This window comes from Colobus angolensis, unplaced genomic scaffold, assembly GCF_000951035.1.
Source record: "Colobus angolensis palliatus isolate OR3802 unplaced genomic scaffold, Cang.pa_1.0 Scaffold203, whole genome shotgun sequence".
NCBI lineage: Eukaryota > Metazoa > Chordata > Mammalia > Primates > Cercopithecidae > Colobus > Colobus angolensis.
The window spans coordinates 3902447-3918977 of NW_012115189.1; the positions used below are offsets into that span (position 1 = coordinate 3902447).

General features: G+C 41.8%; 1 protein-coding gene across 1 annotated transcript in view; it reads right to left on the reverse strand.

Annotated features, from left to right (window-relative positions):
• MDN1 (MDN1, midasin homolog (yeast)) overlaps positions 1-16531 on the reverse strand; it is a 205712-nt gene that overhangs the window by 46421 nt on the left and 142760 nt on the right. The window contains exons 53-65 of the mRNA XM_011941954.1: positions 14184-14341; positions 13836-13956; positions 12606-12816; positions 12020-12251; positions 11562-11688; positions 10840-11010; positions 8330-8544; positions 7574-7961; positions 5735-5844; positions 4090-4795; positions 2303-2464; positions 1500-1773; positions 180-415 (exon numbers count right to left, since the gene is read on the reverse strand). Of these exons, the coding sequence (XP_011797344.1) occupies positions 180-415; positions 1500-1773; positions 2303-2464; positions 4090-4795; positions 5735-5844; positions 7574-7961; positions 8330-8544; positions 10840-11010; positions 11562-11688; positions 12020-12251; positions 12606-12816; positions 13836-13956; positions 14184-14341 (3111 nt within the window). The remainder of the gene's footprint in view (positions 1-179; positions 416-1499; positions 1774-2302; positions 2465-4089; positions 4796-5734; positions 5845-7573; positions 7962-8329; positions 8545-10839; positions 11011-11561; positions 11689-12019; positions 12252-12605; positions 12817-13835; positions 13957-14183; positions 14342-16531) is intronic.

Below are 16531 nucleotides of genomic sequence, written 5' to 3' on the forward strand. Positions count from 1 at the left end.
ATACAAAACTGGTATGTTCATCCTACAGTTAGTAAGTAGCATCTCACTGAACTGCAGTTCTTTAAGCTTTTGTTTATACGTATGCATGTGCAAGGGGGTGCCCCCAGGGATGATGGTGAGGCTGCATCCTCCCTGCAGATTCAGTACTGTGAGCATTCCTTCCTCAACAGCTGCCCTACCTGTTCAAGCGCTGGGTGTTCTGGCCAGTCCCGCAGCAAGTGACTGACAGCCTCTGAGAAACCTTGAAGCACAGGTTGACACTGCCGGGCTTCTGGAACATTGGGATGCTGGTAGAAGTCATAGGGCCCATCAGGTTTCATCATCAGGTCTGAGGGTGCCTCCCCAAAGAGTGTGTTATGGGAGAGGGTGCAGGCCAAAAGTTGGCTTCCCAAGAGTCGGTCATTCAGTTCAACTCCTGTGAAGTTAACATCACGGTAAAGTCAGTGAACTCAGTAAGTTGATCCATCAGCATGTCAAAAAGATGTCAGCAACGTGGCCAGGCACAGTGGCTCATGTCTGTAATTCTAGCACTTTGGGAGGCCGAGACAGGCAGATTGCTTGAGGCCACGAGTTTGAGACCATCCTGGCCAATATGGTGAAACCTCATTTCTACTAAAAATACAAACATGAACCAGACATGCTTGTGCCTGTAATCCCAATTTCTTGGGGAGCTAAGGCACAAGAATTGCTTGAACCTGGGAGGCAGAGGTTGCAGTGAGCTGAGATCGTGCCACTGCACTCCAGCCTGAGCAACAGAGCAAGACTCTGTCTCAAAAAAATAAATGAATACATAAATAAATGAATCAGCAACAATGAACTAATTGGGGACTGATGAATGCTATTCTCCCCCAAAGCAATACTGGCCTAGAGAACTGTAATCCTAATACCATGGTAGCTACCTAAAGCTCTCAAGTTTCTAGAATACGCAAAGGAAGTCAGAAACTGCCTAGGTATAAACAAAATGGTGTAGGGGTTAATTCACTGCATCCAAATTCCCAGTTTTTATACCTATTCTAGGTAAACAGAAAGGAAACTTAAAGCCTCCTTCCTACTTGTATGAAATAATGCCATGAAATCATGTAGGAAACTGCACTGAAGCAACTATTAAACCATATTCCACGAGACTGGTTGCTCCCAGGTATATATTATTTCATTTGAAAAGCACTAACGCTATTTGACAGAAAGCTGAAATAATGCTAAGGAAAACACACACACACACACTTAAGTCCTTATCCTTATTAATCCCTCCCCCCAAAGGATCGAAACAATAAAAATCCATCTTTTTCTTGACCCATTTGTACACTCATGAAAATCCATCTCATTACAGAATCCTAAAAAATTTTCTTGAATCAGCTTAAATTCTTTAAGCCAAGGAAACTCCAATAACGAATTATGCGAAAACAGGAAATTCGTGAGTGCGACTGTTACAGAAGGAGCAACAGCATCTATTTGCATTTGCTTTGATTTGCCAACTGCATAACAAAAGTAAACTACTATACCCATCAGGGGGTAGAAGTGTGTCACAAGCGATGCCCCAGTCTGATAGCAAGACAGAAACAGGCTGAGGTAATGCTTTGCTTCATGTGGCGGCAGAGTCTGTTGATACCAGAGGGATCGAGCAAAGTTGAGACACAACTGCTGGTGTATCAGCATTACCGCCTGCATTGAATTCTGGGAGAGGAGAGCTGGGTTTGTGGCTGCTTCCTCTTCTTGCCCATCTGAAGTTCCTTTGTTCTCCTCTAACGTTGGCTGTACCAAAATATCTGCAAAGTCCTATAAATAGCATTAGAGCAATTGAACTTTTAAAAATCTGAATCTACTTCTAATCAGACTAAAAGGAAGAAAGAAAAAAGCATAAGAATGATTGAGAAAATGAAATAGGACTAATATATGTATTAAAATATATTTTAAAAGACTACAGGCTGGGCACAGTGGCTCACACCTGTAATCCTGTGCTTTGGGAGGCCGAGGCGGGAGGATCACCTGAGGTCAGGAGTTTGAGACAGCCTGGGTGAAATATTGAGACCCTGTCTCTGTAAAAAATATAAAAACTGGCAGGGTGTGGTAGCATGCGCATGCAGTCATAGCTACTTGGGAGGATTATTTGAGCTCAGGAGTTTGAGGCTGCAGTGAGCTGTGATTGCACCACTGCACTCCAGCCTGGGTGATAGAGCAAGACCCAGTGTCTAAAATACATACATAGAGAGAGACAGAAAGAGAAAGAGAGAGAAAGCCATCAGAGGGAATGTATATGGCATCAAAGGAATTCATTCCAAAACAAACCCTGCCACCACTGTCCTACCTTTTCATGCAGGGGGAACTGTTTTCTGAACTCCCGTTCTTCCTCCTCCTCTTTGCTCAGGGTTGTCCTAGAGTTCCTGCTTCTGTATCTATATAGGCTGCTTTCCTGCTCAGCCTTCTCTTGGGCTATGCGTTCCTGCTCATCCCACTCATTGATGATTTCCTGAAAGTCACATAGATAGAAGCTGAGCTTTCCTTGCTGAGGCATTCACAAAGGCAAGATTTGCTATTAATTTCTCGTGAAAATGAAAGTATCATGACTCAAAAACAAATAAAAGCCAACATCCAAGAACTAAATTCCATGTAATAAAGAGCAAATGGGTTTTGTTTTCCAAGTGTGTAGCCTCAGCAACCAGTTTCCTAGATTCCCCGTGCTGTGTCATTATAATTTTGAAGGTGTAAAACTTGCCACAGTACAGCTAATGGGAACTTCCTGTCAAGAGATAAAGGTGCTTTGTAACAAGGACAGACTCAGGGTTGGCCATGAGAGGGCTGTGGTTCAGATAGCACTTGGGTGGCACCCCAAGGAGCTGGCCAAGGGGTTCAGAAAAGAAACACTTAGACTAGGGACTGGGTGGTCAAAGGGCACCAATCAGGCAAAACTGGAATGTGTCTTACCAGACACTTCTGAAATTCCCTACCACTTCTAAGGTTTTAGATCTTTAAACTGGCAAAAACTGTAAATTAAAGAACCATCCAGTACTGCTGAGGTTGAGGAAATAAGCACCCACCATCTAGGAAGGTAATTTGCATGTAAAGCCTAAGAAGTGTGTTTAGTCTTTGTCCCAGCAATCCTGATCTCTAAAATTTGTATCCAAATATATAGCTGTGAGACTATTTACTGTGGCATTGGGTTTTTTTTTTATTTTTGGGGGGGCGGGGCAAAATAGTAAAAAGTATAAAAAAGTATATACAAATGTAAATGTTCAATGATAGGAAAATAGTTAAATTACTTGTGGCATAAACATACAATAGAATACTTGGCAGTCACTAAATATGAAGCAGGTAAAGAATACAGAATAACAGAAAAATAATCACTATACGTGAAGTTTTTAAAACCAAATAGAGTTATCAAATAGAATAAACTTTATTAGTGGTTTGTTGTACATTTTGTAGCAATTTAAGGACATGTCTCAGGGGCTCGGCGGGGGATTAGAATCTACCTCAACTGGAGCAACTCTTTTTTTCTGTTAATTATGCTAAGATTTGTATTTTTTAAAAGCTGTTGCTACTAAAAAAAAAATTTGTAAGCCACTGGAACAAATTTTTAAAAATTTAGAGTGTCGTAGACATACATCTACAGGTAAATATTAATATATATATACAGACACACAAGCAAGCCTGGAATGGGATACCTGATATGTTAGCACCATTTATACAGCTTTAAGTGGTAGGATCATTAGAAATTTTAGTATTCTCTTAACTGCATACAATGAGAGCAAATTACTTTTATTAATAAGGGAACATCTTAATGCGGTTGACGTAAGTATCTGGCTAAATTACCATAAACAAAGTCAAAAGACAACTGACAAACTAGGAGAACACATGTGTAGTGTATAAAAAAGGGTGCTCTCATTTTTTTTTGTTTAATCTTTTAAAAATTGAGAGGCAAAGGTCCCCAAACATGATAGGTAAACAGAGAAAAAGAAGGAACAGAAAACAGAATGCCCACGCCCCAACGACACTATCTGTGCTCTCTAGGCATGCTAATGTCCTGCAGACTGCCCTGCTGTGAACCTGACTCTCTGCAGGAGGGCGGGCAGGGCAGGCCTCCCAGAGATGGCTCACCTGACACACGTGTCTGAAGAGCTGCAGGGCCCTCTGGTCCAACTCTCCCTTGCATAACACATGGGAGCGCAGGTAAAGGAGAGCATTCATCAGCAGCTGCTCCCGAGTGGGACAGGCTTTCTGGCCCTTGCCTTCCAACTCCTTTCCTCCTGAGCACTTGATGATTAGCTTCCCAAGGCCTCGTAGAACCTCCTCAGATTTCACTGAGCACAAAGTGTCTGCATGAGCATAGTAAGTGGGGAAGGTGGGGCCCACCGATGGGAAAGCCAGCAAGGCTGTGGCCAGGGTCCCCAGACTGTCTGCACCAACCATACTGCTGTAGAGTGAGGTGTGGAGCTCAGAGGCCACCAGCCTCATGCCATGTTGTAACTGCAATATGGATGCCTGCAGTGGGCTCACGGCATCTGGATAGAAGGTGTACTCCTCTGCCAGCCGCTTCCGGAACTGGTGGTGTGACTGCTGCCAAGAGGCCTCCTCCTTTAGAAGGCTGTGGGCTACTTGGGCAGACCGTGGCCCATCCATGTGGAGGGCCTGCAGGAGCCGTGTGAGCAGATCCTGAACGGCAGGGGCCTTGGCGATACTAGTGACGTAGTGGTGGATCTCCTGCACCAGGGACTCATAAGCAGGCAGCTGGGGTCTGAAGGCCTGTTTCTTCAACAGGCGACAGGTTAAATTATCCAGCCGATCCATCCTTTGGCGCAGCAGCCTAAAGGGAAATTAACACAATATGCAAATTATGTCAGAAGAAGAGCAGCAAATCTAGATTGGATCCTCAGCTAGGAAAACAGAAGGAAGAAATCAGCTGCTGCTAAATAGTATTTCCAATATCATCTCAGTTGTGATAATAATACCGACAATTAGTTAATGAAAATGGTTAACATTTACATAGCAGTTACTGTGTCATGTATGTTGCTGGTGCTCAGATGCATATCTTACTGAAGTCTCATCATGACTCACTGGAGTAGATAACTACAATTATTCTTCTTATGCTGATACGAACACTGAGATTTAAGGCATTAAGTGATCTACCCAACATCTAAAACCAAAGGTCAGGAGTAGGACTGGAACTCAGAACCTACTAGACTATACAGGCTGAGCATCCCAAATCCAAATATCTAAAATGCTCCCAACTTTTTGACTGCCAGTCAATATGACACTTAAAGAAAATGCTCATTAGAGTATTTTGGATTCCAGATTTTCAGACCTGGGATGCTCAACTGGTATAAATATTCCAAAATCTGAAGAAAAAAAACAAACCCCAAATCCAAAACACTTCTGGTCCCAGGCATTTTGGATAAGGGATCCCCAACCCGTACCGTTATTTCTTAATAACAGAGCTATAGCCAAGAATAGCAGAGAAATATAGTGCATACCATCACACCCCACTTCTTCTATGCTGAGACTAAGTTTTGGCTTCAAACATCTTGGTCCCATGCGAATACACGCCTTGAATAGCCCCCCTCCCCTCCTTTCACAAGGCATATATTTTTCCTGACTATAAACAAGGCTTTGGGATCTAATTGCTAATGTAGTTTAGAGGTGTGTATTATCACTTCATCTCACACTATAATTACATTGCAAAGGTCAACTCCATCAAAAGGACAGTCAATAATCCCCGAAACAAATAATCACTTTGCTATGTTACCTGATGTGAGGATGAGAGTAGCTGACAACGACTTCATCTTCCAGGTTTCTTCCAGTCTGCAGCTGGGATGACAGGTTCCGGGTCTTCCATTCACACTGCAGTTGGTGTAACTAATGGAAAAGAGAGAAACTAGTCCACTGTGTCCCAGCTATGACCATGCACATGAGGACAATGTTCTGGGGACATGTAGAGGAACAAGATGGAAGGAATCTGGGTTCCTGAATGACCCAAGGAGAGGTGGCTCTGCTCCGTTAATCTAGACCACTCACATCAGAGTTGTGAGGGGAAAGAAACAATCTTTTTTTTTTTTTTTTTGAGACGGAGTCTCGCTCTGTCACCCGGGCTGGAGTGCAGTGGCCGGATCTCAGCTCACTGCAAGTTCCGCCTCCCGGGTTCACGCCATTCTCCTGCCTCAGCCTCCCGAGTAGCTGGGACTACAGGCGCCAGCCACCTCGCCCGGCTAGCTTTTTGTATTTTTTAGTAGAGACGGGGTTTCACCATGTTAGCCAGGATGATCGCGAACTCCTGACCTCGTGATCCGCCCGTCTCGGCCTCCCAAAGTGCTGGGATTACAGGCTTGAGCCACCGCGCCCGGCCGAAACAATCTTATTTACACCACTGAACTTTTTAGTCTCTCTGCTATAAGAGCTTAGCCTTCACTCAAACCAATATAATTTTCCTTCTTCAAAACATGTACTAACGTACCATTATCTTAATGTATTTAGTTCCTGAACTTGGTTCAAAACTTCAAATAGCAAGAGATACTACATTACCTAAATCAACTTGATTCTTTTTTAAGACAGGTTCTCAGCCTGTAGCCCAGCTGGAGTGCAATGGCGCAATCATGGCTCACCAAACCCTTGACCCCCCACCGCCTAGGCTCAAGTGATCATCCTGCTTTAGCCTCGGGAGTAGCTGGTACTACAAGCACATGCCACCACACCCAGCTTTTTTTGTAGAGACAGGGATCTTACTATGTTGTTGCTCAGGTTAGTCTCGAACTCCTGGGCTCAAGTGCTCCTCCCACTTCAGCCCCCTCAAAGTGCTGGGATTACAGGGTGAGGCCACCACATCCAGCCTCTACTTGATTCTTGAGTTTTAGATAGCAAGCACCAATAGGTTCAAAATTCCTAGGACATAGGGATACTATATTCTATCTAAAGAAATATCCAAATCCAGGCTGGGCATGGTGGCTCACGTCTGTAATCCCACCACTTTGGGAAGCCAACGTGGGTGGATCACTTGAGGTCACGAGTTCAAGACCACCCTGGCCAAGATGGTGAAACCCCATCCCTACTAAAAATACAAAAATTAGCCAGGCGTGGTGGCAGGTTCTTGTAATCCCAGCTACTCAGGAGGCTGAAGCAGAGAATTGCTTGAACCCAGGAGGCAGAGGTTGCAGTGAGCCGAGATCATGCCACTGCACTCCTGCCTGGACGATAAAGCCAGGCTCCGTTTCAAAAACAAACAAACAAACCAAAAACAAAAACCCAAATACCCAAAACTGAGCTCAGGCAGAGAGAGTCCAGAGATAGTGAGAGATGCCACTATTTCTGACAATGGCTCGGGTTTTCTACCTGCCCTCTGCCCACTGCACTTATTGGCAGAGACCTCAGAACCTTAGGAAGGGCTCCTCCCAGAGCCTGAGTATAGTCAGGGGAACTCTCAAAGGGGGAAATACAGTCTCTCAAACAGACTCCTAGGAAGTCACAAGGCAGCTTATGCAATATCATGCTTCTGATGATCTGAGCACCCAAAAGGGAATAAAAGGAGTAATACAATAAGCAAACCCAGCACGTCAGTGAGGCAGCCCATGCTCCAAACTCTTGCCTTCCATACCTCTTCCTTGGCATAATTGAGCTTGTACTCCCTCTTCACCGCAGGGTCAAAGCGTGCCTGGGGAAGCCATGTCTGAACTTGGAGCAAGCCGAGGCTCACCCAGAGGCTCCCACGCTGGGCTGGCTCAGGCAGGCTCCTCTTACTCTCCCCTTCACCAAAAAGGTGGTGCAGGGAGGTGAGCAATTGGCAGATCAGTTCCTTGGGCAGCACCTCCTGACCAGCCATGTCCCCAAGTGTCTGGCCCACATGCTGGAAGGCCTGGCTGCTCCCAAGCAGCAGCTGCTCACAGTTCTGCATGTACTCCTGCCGCCGGGACTCTGGTAGCAGCTCTACTAGGCCTGCCAGGTGCCGGAACAGCACCTGCCCCTGGAGTTGGGAATCCGTGCGTCTGTGGCGACAATAAGAAAGCACTGAAAGGTTTGTACTGTATCAAAAAGCATTCCTTTTCATACACTATAATTCTCTCAAGAAATGATACCCACAGAATGCAGCATCAATATGTGGAGGTGAATTTCTGTTCTCACATGGTCTTATTTGGTTTACTAAGTTCACCCTCTTGATCACAATACGCCTAAAACTGACAGACGAACCAGCCAGTTCATGGTAGCCTGAAAACATGCTAATTCAGGCAGAAAATACCCTCACTTCAAACACCAGAAATAGCCACTACAGAAGGAAGTTCTCACTGGGTCTTTGCTCCATGCTCTGGAGAAAAGATAGGAACTTTACAGTCTGCTTTCCAGGACGAGGGAATACCTGAATTCTGCTACCGAAGAGATAGCCATGTTAGTCCAAAGCATCGAACTGATGTCCTGGAGCTGCTGGGTTCTCTCAACCCACTCTCCTAGGGTCACGTGAGAGGAGGACAGGATGGGGAAGCCACTCACATCCCAGGGACTTGCTCTCCAGCTGCTGGTTAAGACTTCAAAGCAGCACTTAGAGAATATGGGTCTATTGAGATTGCCAGGGCCCTAAAGAACAAGAAAAGAGTCAGTAACTTTTAGAAATTAACTAAGACAATTTCCAGAAGCAGCATTAGGGAACCTGAGAGGAAAGAAAGAGACAGTTCAGGTTGCTTGGAACAGGTAAGCATCACTCAGAGACTGGACTAGAAGAACAGAATGGGTTAGTATACCTTAAATGAAAGTGGACTCCATGCTTTAGGAAATGAGCAATGGATGCTTTAGCAATGCATGAGGAAAGCCTGCAAACCTAGGAATCAGGGAGAACATTCTTGCAGAAGGGAAAGAGACACTGCAGGCGGATGAGAGCCAACTCAGGGTGCAAGGAAAGGAGTGAGAGACAAATTTAAGAGCCAGGGACAAAATGTCCTTAGACTGTCTGTGCTCCTTAGACTGTTAAATGGGACACAGTAATAGCTGTCCACAGCAAAGGGTTGTCAAAGGGTGACAGCCAAATGTGTGTGATAGTCAACTCGGTATAATGCCGTACAACCCTCAGGGATCCAAAGTTTATCACTAAAGGCTTTGAGAGGTGTTTTATAATAAATCCATTTCGATAGTGCAAAAGAATGGAATAGAGTTCAAGTAAATCCGAAAACATTTGGGGCAATAAGGCATTTCACATGAGAGTGGAAAGGATGAATTAGTCAAAATGGTGTTATTACATCGCTTTTGGATGTTTGTATAAAAGAAAAAATTTGCATCCCTATATCATAAAATAACATATACAGATGAAATAGATTTGAACATAAAATAAAAATATAGGAGAAAATAATGGAAAATAGTTTTGAACTCTTGAGGTGATGAAGCAAGACATTTTTTAAAAGCATGACACTAAAGTCAGTAAGTAGAAGGGACTGGCATATTTGGAGGGAAAAAAATTATAAAACTTGTGACATATAAGAAAACAAACTTGAGAGACGACAGAAAACTAGAAATATACTTCCAACCTATATTGGGCAAAGGCTTAATATCCATAATATATAAAAAGATCTTCAATAATAAACTAATGCTGAACAACCCTTTTTTTTTTTTTTTTTAAGACAGGGTCTCACTCTGTCACCCAGACTGGAGTGCAATGGCGCGATCTCGGCTCACTGCCACCTCTGCCTCCCAGGCCCAAGCAATTCTCCTGCCTCAGCCTCCCAAGTAGCTGGGATTCAGGTGCACACCACTACCGCCCAGCTGATTTTTGTTTTCAGTAGAGACAGGGTTTCACCATGTTGGCCAGGCTGGTCTTGAACTCCTGACCTCAAATGATCCACCCGCCTCAGCCTCCCAAAGTGCTGGGATTATAGGTGTGAGCTACAGCAGCCGACGAACACAATTTTTTTTTTTTTTTTTAAAAAGCACGAGTATGACTGGAAAATTCAGAGAAGAACTAAAGGGGATCAATAAATGTGAAAATATGTTAAATCTTCACACTTATCAAAGAAGTGCAAATGAGTTCTTTTTAACTATATGACAGAAACAACTGGAAATGTTTGTAACACCTAGTGTGGCAAGCAGATGAAGAACAGGTCCTCATCTCTATGTTAAAGCAAACTTAACCTCACTGTGGTCATCTAGGACTTCAGGACTTCCCTCTTCACTGGCTCTTCACATCTTTAAAAAAGTGAAAAGCAAAAACCACATCTGCACTCTAATAATAACCGTAACTGTGTTTTTAATGTGTAGACACTCTGACCAAGGATTCAATTCTAATTCTAATAACTTATGCACAGAAATGCTCCAACAAGTGAACAAAGACGTATACTAGGATAGTCAGTGTGGCATGCTTATTATAGGAAGAGGGAGAAAATGCAAGAAACTTAACACTTTTATCAATAAGTGATTAAAATAAATTCAAGCACATTGATACAATGGAGTAACTTTTAAAAATAAGCTAGAATGACATACACATTTCTATTACATATATGTGTACTTATTTTTGTTTACATATGTATTTAATATAAAAATATAAACAGAAGGATACAGAGCAGAGTGGATATTTCTAATGAATTATATATTATATATACATATATCTGTACTGTTTAAATGTTTTTACAGAGAGAAAATGTTTTAATTTGAAAAAATATAGACTTTTTCAATAAAACCTTTTTTGACTTATCTCAGAATTTCACAAATTATTTAACATGGTATACTTTTACTGACAGTACACTTATTTAACATCCTGCAGAAAACAAAGTGTTGCAATCACCTATTTAGTTACTACTCTATGCTAGGAAAAAATGTTTATTGAGAGATCCATTCAGAAACTCTTTTGCCACTATCAAACATTTTTTATAATTTAGACCAACAAACCTTCAATGTGGAGTCCAAAACAGATTTGGATGCCTCCCTCTGCTGCATACCAGGCAAAGGGTTCCACATCAGCCAGTACTCTGGATTTGTGGTCACAGTACTGTTCCAGAAAGACATAAACATGGAATTAAATAACTCGGACCACAAAGATGTAATTTCTTCAGGAGACACCTAGAAATAAAGGAATAATTAGGTAAGAGAGAATATTTGAGAAAGACTCCATAAATCAAGTTATTAGGTCCTCTTTCTTCTAAGACCCATCTAAAACCATCATAAGTTTAAAGGTAATAATCCACATTTTTCTGTTTCTCTGCCACCCCGGTCATCTTGGTCAAGGAATGTGACATGTTTACAGTTTTATTTAAAGCTGTACTAATGAAATTCTATTAACCAGAGTGTACCAGTATTCACATTCAATTTATTAGCGAGGAAGAGTAGAAAATACTCTCACAATATATTTTTGAGCAATTGGGAAATTTTAAGAAGCAAATATTTTCATCTCAGTTAAATGGGAATACTCTTGTGACAAGAGTTGTAATATACCCTCATAATTACTATGAAAGAATATTTAAAATTCTTCCCTTTAAGAGGCAATTCAAAAAAACCTAAGGTTTCCAACATGGAATTTTGAGAATAAATAAAATGCTGTGCAACCAGTTTGTCACAGAAAATCTAATCAACTCGTAGTGTAAAGGAGGCTTATGTCTCGTTGTGATTTTTACCTTCTGATGATGCAGCAAGGACCACAGATCTCGAAGCTCTTGAGGTGCAACTGGTGTGTGATAAAGACAGAATGAGATGAGATGACTTATCTCCTCATTTATCTGGGGTTGTTGATTTTTGCTGTATCTGTTCCAAAAATAAAGAGGGAGAGAGTGGGGTATGGACTATGAATGAACTACTGGAAAGCTGCTACATTAGGGAAAGTGTAACATAAAACTTACAGTACATTTATCTAAAAATGAACAACTCTACTGATAAAATTCTCAGTGACTTTTAAAGTAGAATCAAAACTAGCAAAAAACTTTCAATAAATTTTGGCTTTCCCAAATGGCAAATCACTTCCCTCTGCTTCAGCAACCATCCCCATCAAGTCTGTGGTTTGTTTATGGGTATAGGATACACAGAATAATCAAGAAAAAAAGTTCCCGCAAGGAAAACAACTGAAAGCATGGTTTACCTTCTGAGACAAGCTTGTGCCATAAAATCAGCTGTCACTTTGTACTGCCAAAGCATAGCCAGGTACTCCATTGCAGGCCACAATTGAACACTCCTGGTGAGGTGGATTACAGAGGTCAAGTCTGGATGGGACAGGGAGGAAGCTTCACCATGCTTTTTCTCCAGAAAACCAAGTGAGAGTCCTTTGGCTTTCAGTTCTAAACAGTGAGCATGCACAAAATTCTTCAACTCATCTGGACAGAGAGACAAATGTTGTATTAGAGCACAGTGGTCAAGAGTACAGCCTCTAGATTCTCAACAACCTGCTAGGTGACTGCAAGCTTAACTTCAGCTAACCAGAGTTAAGTTCCTTAACCTGAGCTTTGAGATTCTCATCTGTGAAATGGTATTAATACCCACATGATTCTACTGATGGAATTAAAAATATATGTGAAGTTTAGCCCTATGCCTGACACTTATTTAAAGGTATATATACTTTACCCCTCACATTACCCAGTAAAGAAAAATCTAAGGGAAAACTTATCAGCTACCAGCAAGAGGATATTTTCAGAGCATCTGTCAGCTAGTCAAGTGCTAGAATATTTTACCTAGGTTGACATCTTCCAAAATATTAGCTCTGAGGATCAATCCCCAGGCTTGCAGGAGACTTTTCTTTAATGTCCATTGAGAAGCAACCACTTGGAGACGATTAAGGTCTTCCTGCCATCCACTCTCCCCAAGGGCAGGCATCTGCTCCCTGATGGCAAGGACTTTGTTAAGGACCTTCAGTTGTGAAAAACACTCCACCACCAGCTTGTCCTGAAACAACAAAACCCACAAGAGCATACTATAGAACACAAATGTGGTTTTCTTTAGTAGCCTATACAGGTCTCAGAATAAACTTATGATATATTCTTAATGTTTCCAGAAAACAAAGGACTTGTTTATTCCTGTTGCTGTCAAGAGATTTTACAGTAGTAATAAAGTTAACTGTCTACCCAGCCTTAAGGGTCTCAGGAATAAGTAAGATGATAATATGTAGCAAATTACTAAACAGGATTCATGGGATAGAGCCTGCCCTCTTGTTATCTGCAGGTTCCGCATCAATTCAACCAATCGTGGGTCGAAAATATTCAGGGGGAGGCAGGGTGCGGTGGTTCACGTCTGTAATCCCAGCACTCTGGGAGGCCAAGGCACGCAGATCACGAGGTCAGGAGATAGAGACCATCCTGACTACCATCTTGACTAACACAGTGAAACCCCATCTCTACTAAAAAAAATACAAAAAATTAGCCAGTCGTGGTGGCGGGCGCCTGTGGTCCCAGCTACTCAGAAGGCTGAGGCAGGAGAGTGGCGTGAACCCAGGAGGCGGAGCATGCAGTGAGCCGAGATCGCGCCACTGCACTACAGCCTGGGCAGCAGAGCGAGACTACGTCTCAAAAAAAAGAAAAACATTCAGGGGGAAAAATGGATGGTTGCATCTGTACTGAACACGTAAGGACTTTTTTATCTTGTCATTATTACCTAAGCAATCCAGTATAATCACTATTTACACAGCATTTACATTGTATGAGGTACTGTAATTCAGAGATAATATAAAGTATACATAAGTTATATACACATGCAACGCCATTTTATATGAGTGTTTTGGGCTTTCCTGGATGTCTGTATCCAAGGAGAATCCTGGCATCAATCACCCCCAGATGCCAAGGGAAAACTGTAAGAGTTATGCTTTGAAGACAAGGATTAATCTTATACAGGGTCAGTTCCCAAGTTCCAGAAGGACTTCAAAAGAAGTAGTCAATTTCTTTTTATTTACTAAATGCTTCCAGGTGTACCTTAAAAGGAAACGGTCGTCCCAGGAACTTCTGCAACTTCTTTACACCAGCGAAGCCACCAGTCTGGCTCCCCAGACAATTCTGAATATGTTCTGAGACAGTCTGAACTTCTTTGTAGCATCTAAAGGAGAACAAGAGCAGAGGGGAAATAAAGAAAGGGGGAAACGCTACACAGTAAGAGAAGCCATTAATACTTTCCTTTTTTTTTTTTTTTTAGTTGTACATTTACCAATATGCCAAGGGAATAAACCAAAATAAAGGAAGAAGAAGCAGTTTTGGTTCCAAATCTTATCCTTAACATCATCTGTCTGTAATCATTGACATTATTACTCTAAATATGAATCTTACTTGTCTTCATAATTCATCAGAAGTTGGGGGATCTGGTGGACCAGATGTTTTAAAACCCAGTGCCAATGGAGTGCAAGAAGGGCCAGACCTGGGGCATCTACTTTTACTGTGTCGGCTACAGTCCAAAACCGGTCCCGCCACCGCAGAGAACCTAAGATCTAAAAACAAAATCTCTTAGATAAGATGGCATGAACAAAGACTAAAAAAAGAAGAAAATATAAAAACAAAAGTGAACCAAGACTGCTCACCAGCATCTCCTGGGAAAAGACACACAACATAGGATATAATTGCTAATTAATGCTCAACTTGCATACATGAAAAGTCTAAGACTGGACTGGAATATAGGTAGGAACATTAAGACAGACAGAGGAGGCTAAAATCTTTTCTCTTAGTATTTATGGTTAGTTATAGCATAAGCTATTAGACAAAATGGAATTGTTGGGTCAAAGTATAGGTCATTTTATAAGAAACTACTAACTGTATTCCAAAGCAGCTGTACCATTTTGTACTCTGACCAGAAGTGCAGAAGAGTTTCAGTTGTTCCATTTCTTTGCCAATACTTGCTGTTAATGATTTTAACTTTAGTTTTAATTTTAATTATATTCTGGTGGATGGTACACCTCACTGTGGTTTCAAGTTACATTTCTTTGATAACTGATGACACTGCAATTTTTAAACTTCTTACTGGTCATTCATATAACTTCCGAGAAGATACTCTATTCAGATGTCTTGCTCATTTTAAAAACTGGGTTGTATTATAGTTTATGGAATTTATGTGTTTTGTTAGCAGTTTTTCCCAGTATATTCATTTCCTCACAGTACGGTCATAAAGGTATCTATGAAGAATAGAAGTTTTAAATTTTGATGAAATCAATTAATCAATTTTTTTTTTCATTTAGAAAGAATCCTAAAAAATCTTTGCCTATACTTAGATTGTAAAGATCTTCTTCTATGTTTTCTTTTAGTCAGTTCATAGTGTCAGTTCTATTTTTAAAGGTTTCATCCATGTTGAGGTAACTACATACAATGTGAGGTAGGGGTAAAGGCTTTTTTTTTTTTTTTTTTTAAGACAGCACCTTGCTCCATTGCCCAGGCTGGAGCACAGTGGCACAATCTCAGCTCACTGCAACCTCCGCCTCCCAGGTTCAAGTCATTCTCCTGCCTCAGTCACCCAAGTAGCTGGGATTACAGGCGCCTGCCATCATACCCAGCTAATTTTTTTGTATTTTTAGTAGAGACGGGGTTTCACCATGTTAGCCAGCCTGGTCTCGAGCTTCTGACCTCAGGTGATCCACCTACCTTGGCCTCCCAAAGTACTTAGGATTACAGACATGAGCCGCCGTGCCCAACCAGGCTCATTTTACTTTATATGGACATCTAATTCTTCCATCACCCTTTACTGAATAGACCATTTTTTGCCATTAAATTACCTTTGCATATTTAACAACAAAACAAAACAAAAATAACTGACCATATGTGTGGAAGGGGGGTGGGGTCTATCTGTGAATCCTCTATTTTGTTTTATTGGTCTAAATGTCTATCCTTAGACAATACTATACGGTTTTGTTTAATACAGGGTTGCAATGCAAATCAGGTAATATGAGTCTCCAACATGGCTCTTTGAATAATGTAGTTTTACGGTAACATTGTTTCTAGATTGGTGATTTCCTACAGTGGTTCCATGAAGTCAAAACTATTTTCATAACATGTTATTTGTCATTTTCACTATGATGACATTTACACTAATGGTACAAAAACAGAAGGACTGACAGGCAAATTATGACTATCTGACAGACACTGCATTGAAAATCAATGATGTGAACCTGTCACTTCAAGAAAAACAATTGAGAGGCCAGGCGCGGTGGTTCACGCCTGTAATGCTAGCATTTTAGGAGGCTGAGGCAGGCGGATCATCTGAGGTAAGAAGATCCAGACCAGCCTGGTCAACATGGTGAAACCCTCTCTCCACTAAAAACACAAAAAATTAGCTGAGCGTGGTGGCACGGGCCTGTAATTCCAGCTACTCAGGAGGCTGAAGCAGGCGAATCACTTGAAACCAGCAGGTGGAGGTTGCAGTGAGCCAAGATCGCACCACTGCACTCCAGCCTGGGCAAGAGTGAAACTCCGTCTCAAAAAAACGATTGAGCATATATGTTGCCATGATAAAATTTGAGCTTTTAAGCAAAACTTCGCATTCTGGAAAACTGGCCAGGAACGATGGATCACGCCTATAATCCAAGCATTTACGGAGGCTGACACGGGTGGATCACCTGAGGTCAGGAGTTCAAGACCAGCCTGATCAACATGGTGAAATCCCGTCTTCACTAAAAATACAAAAATTACCCAGA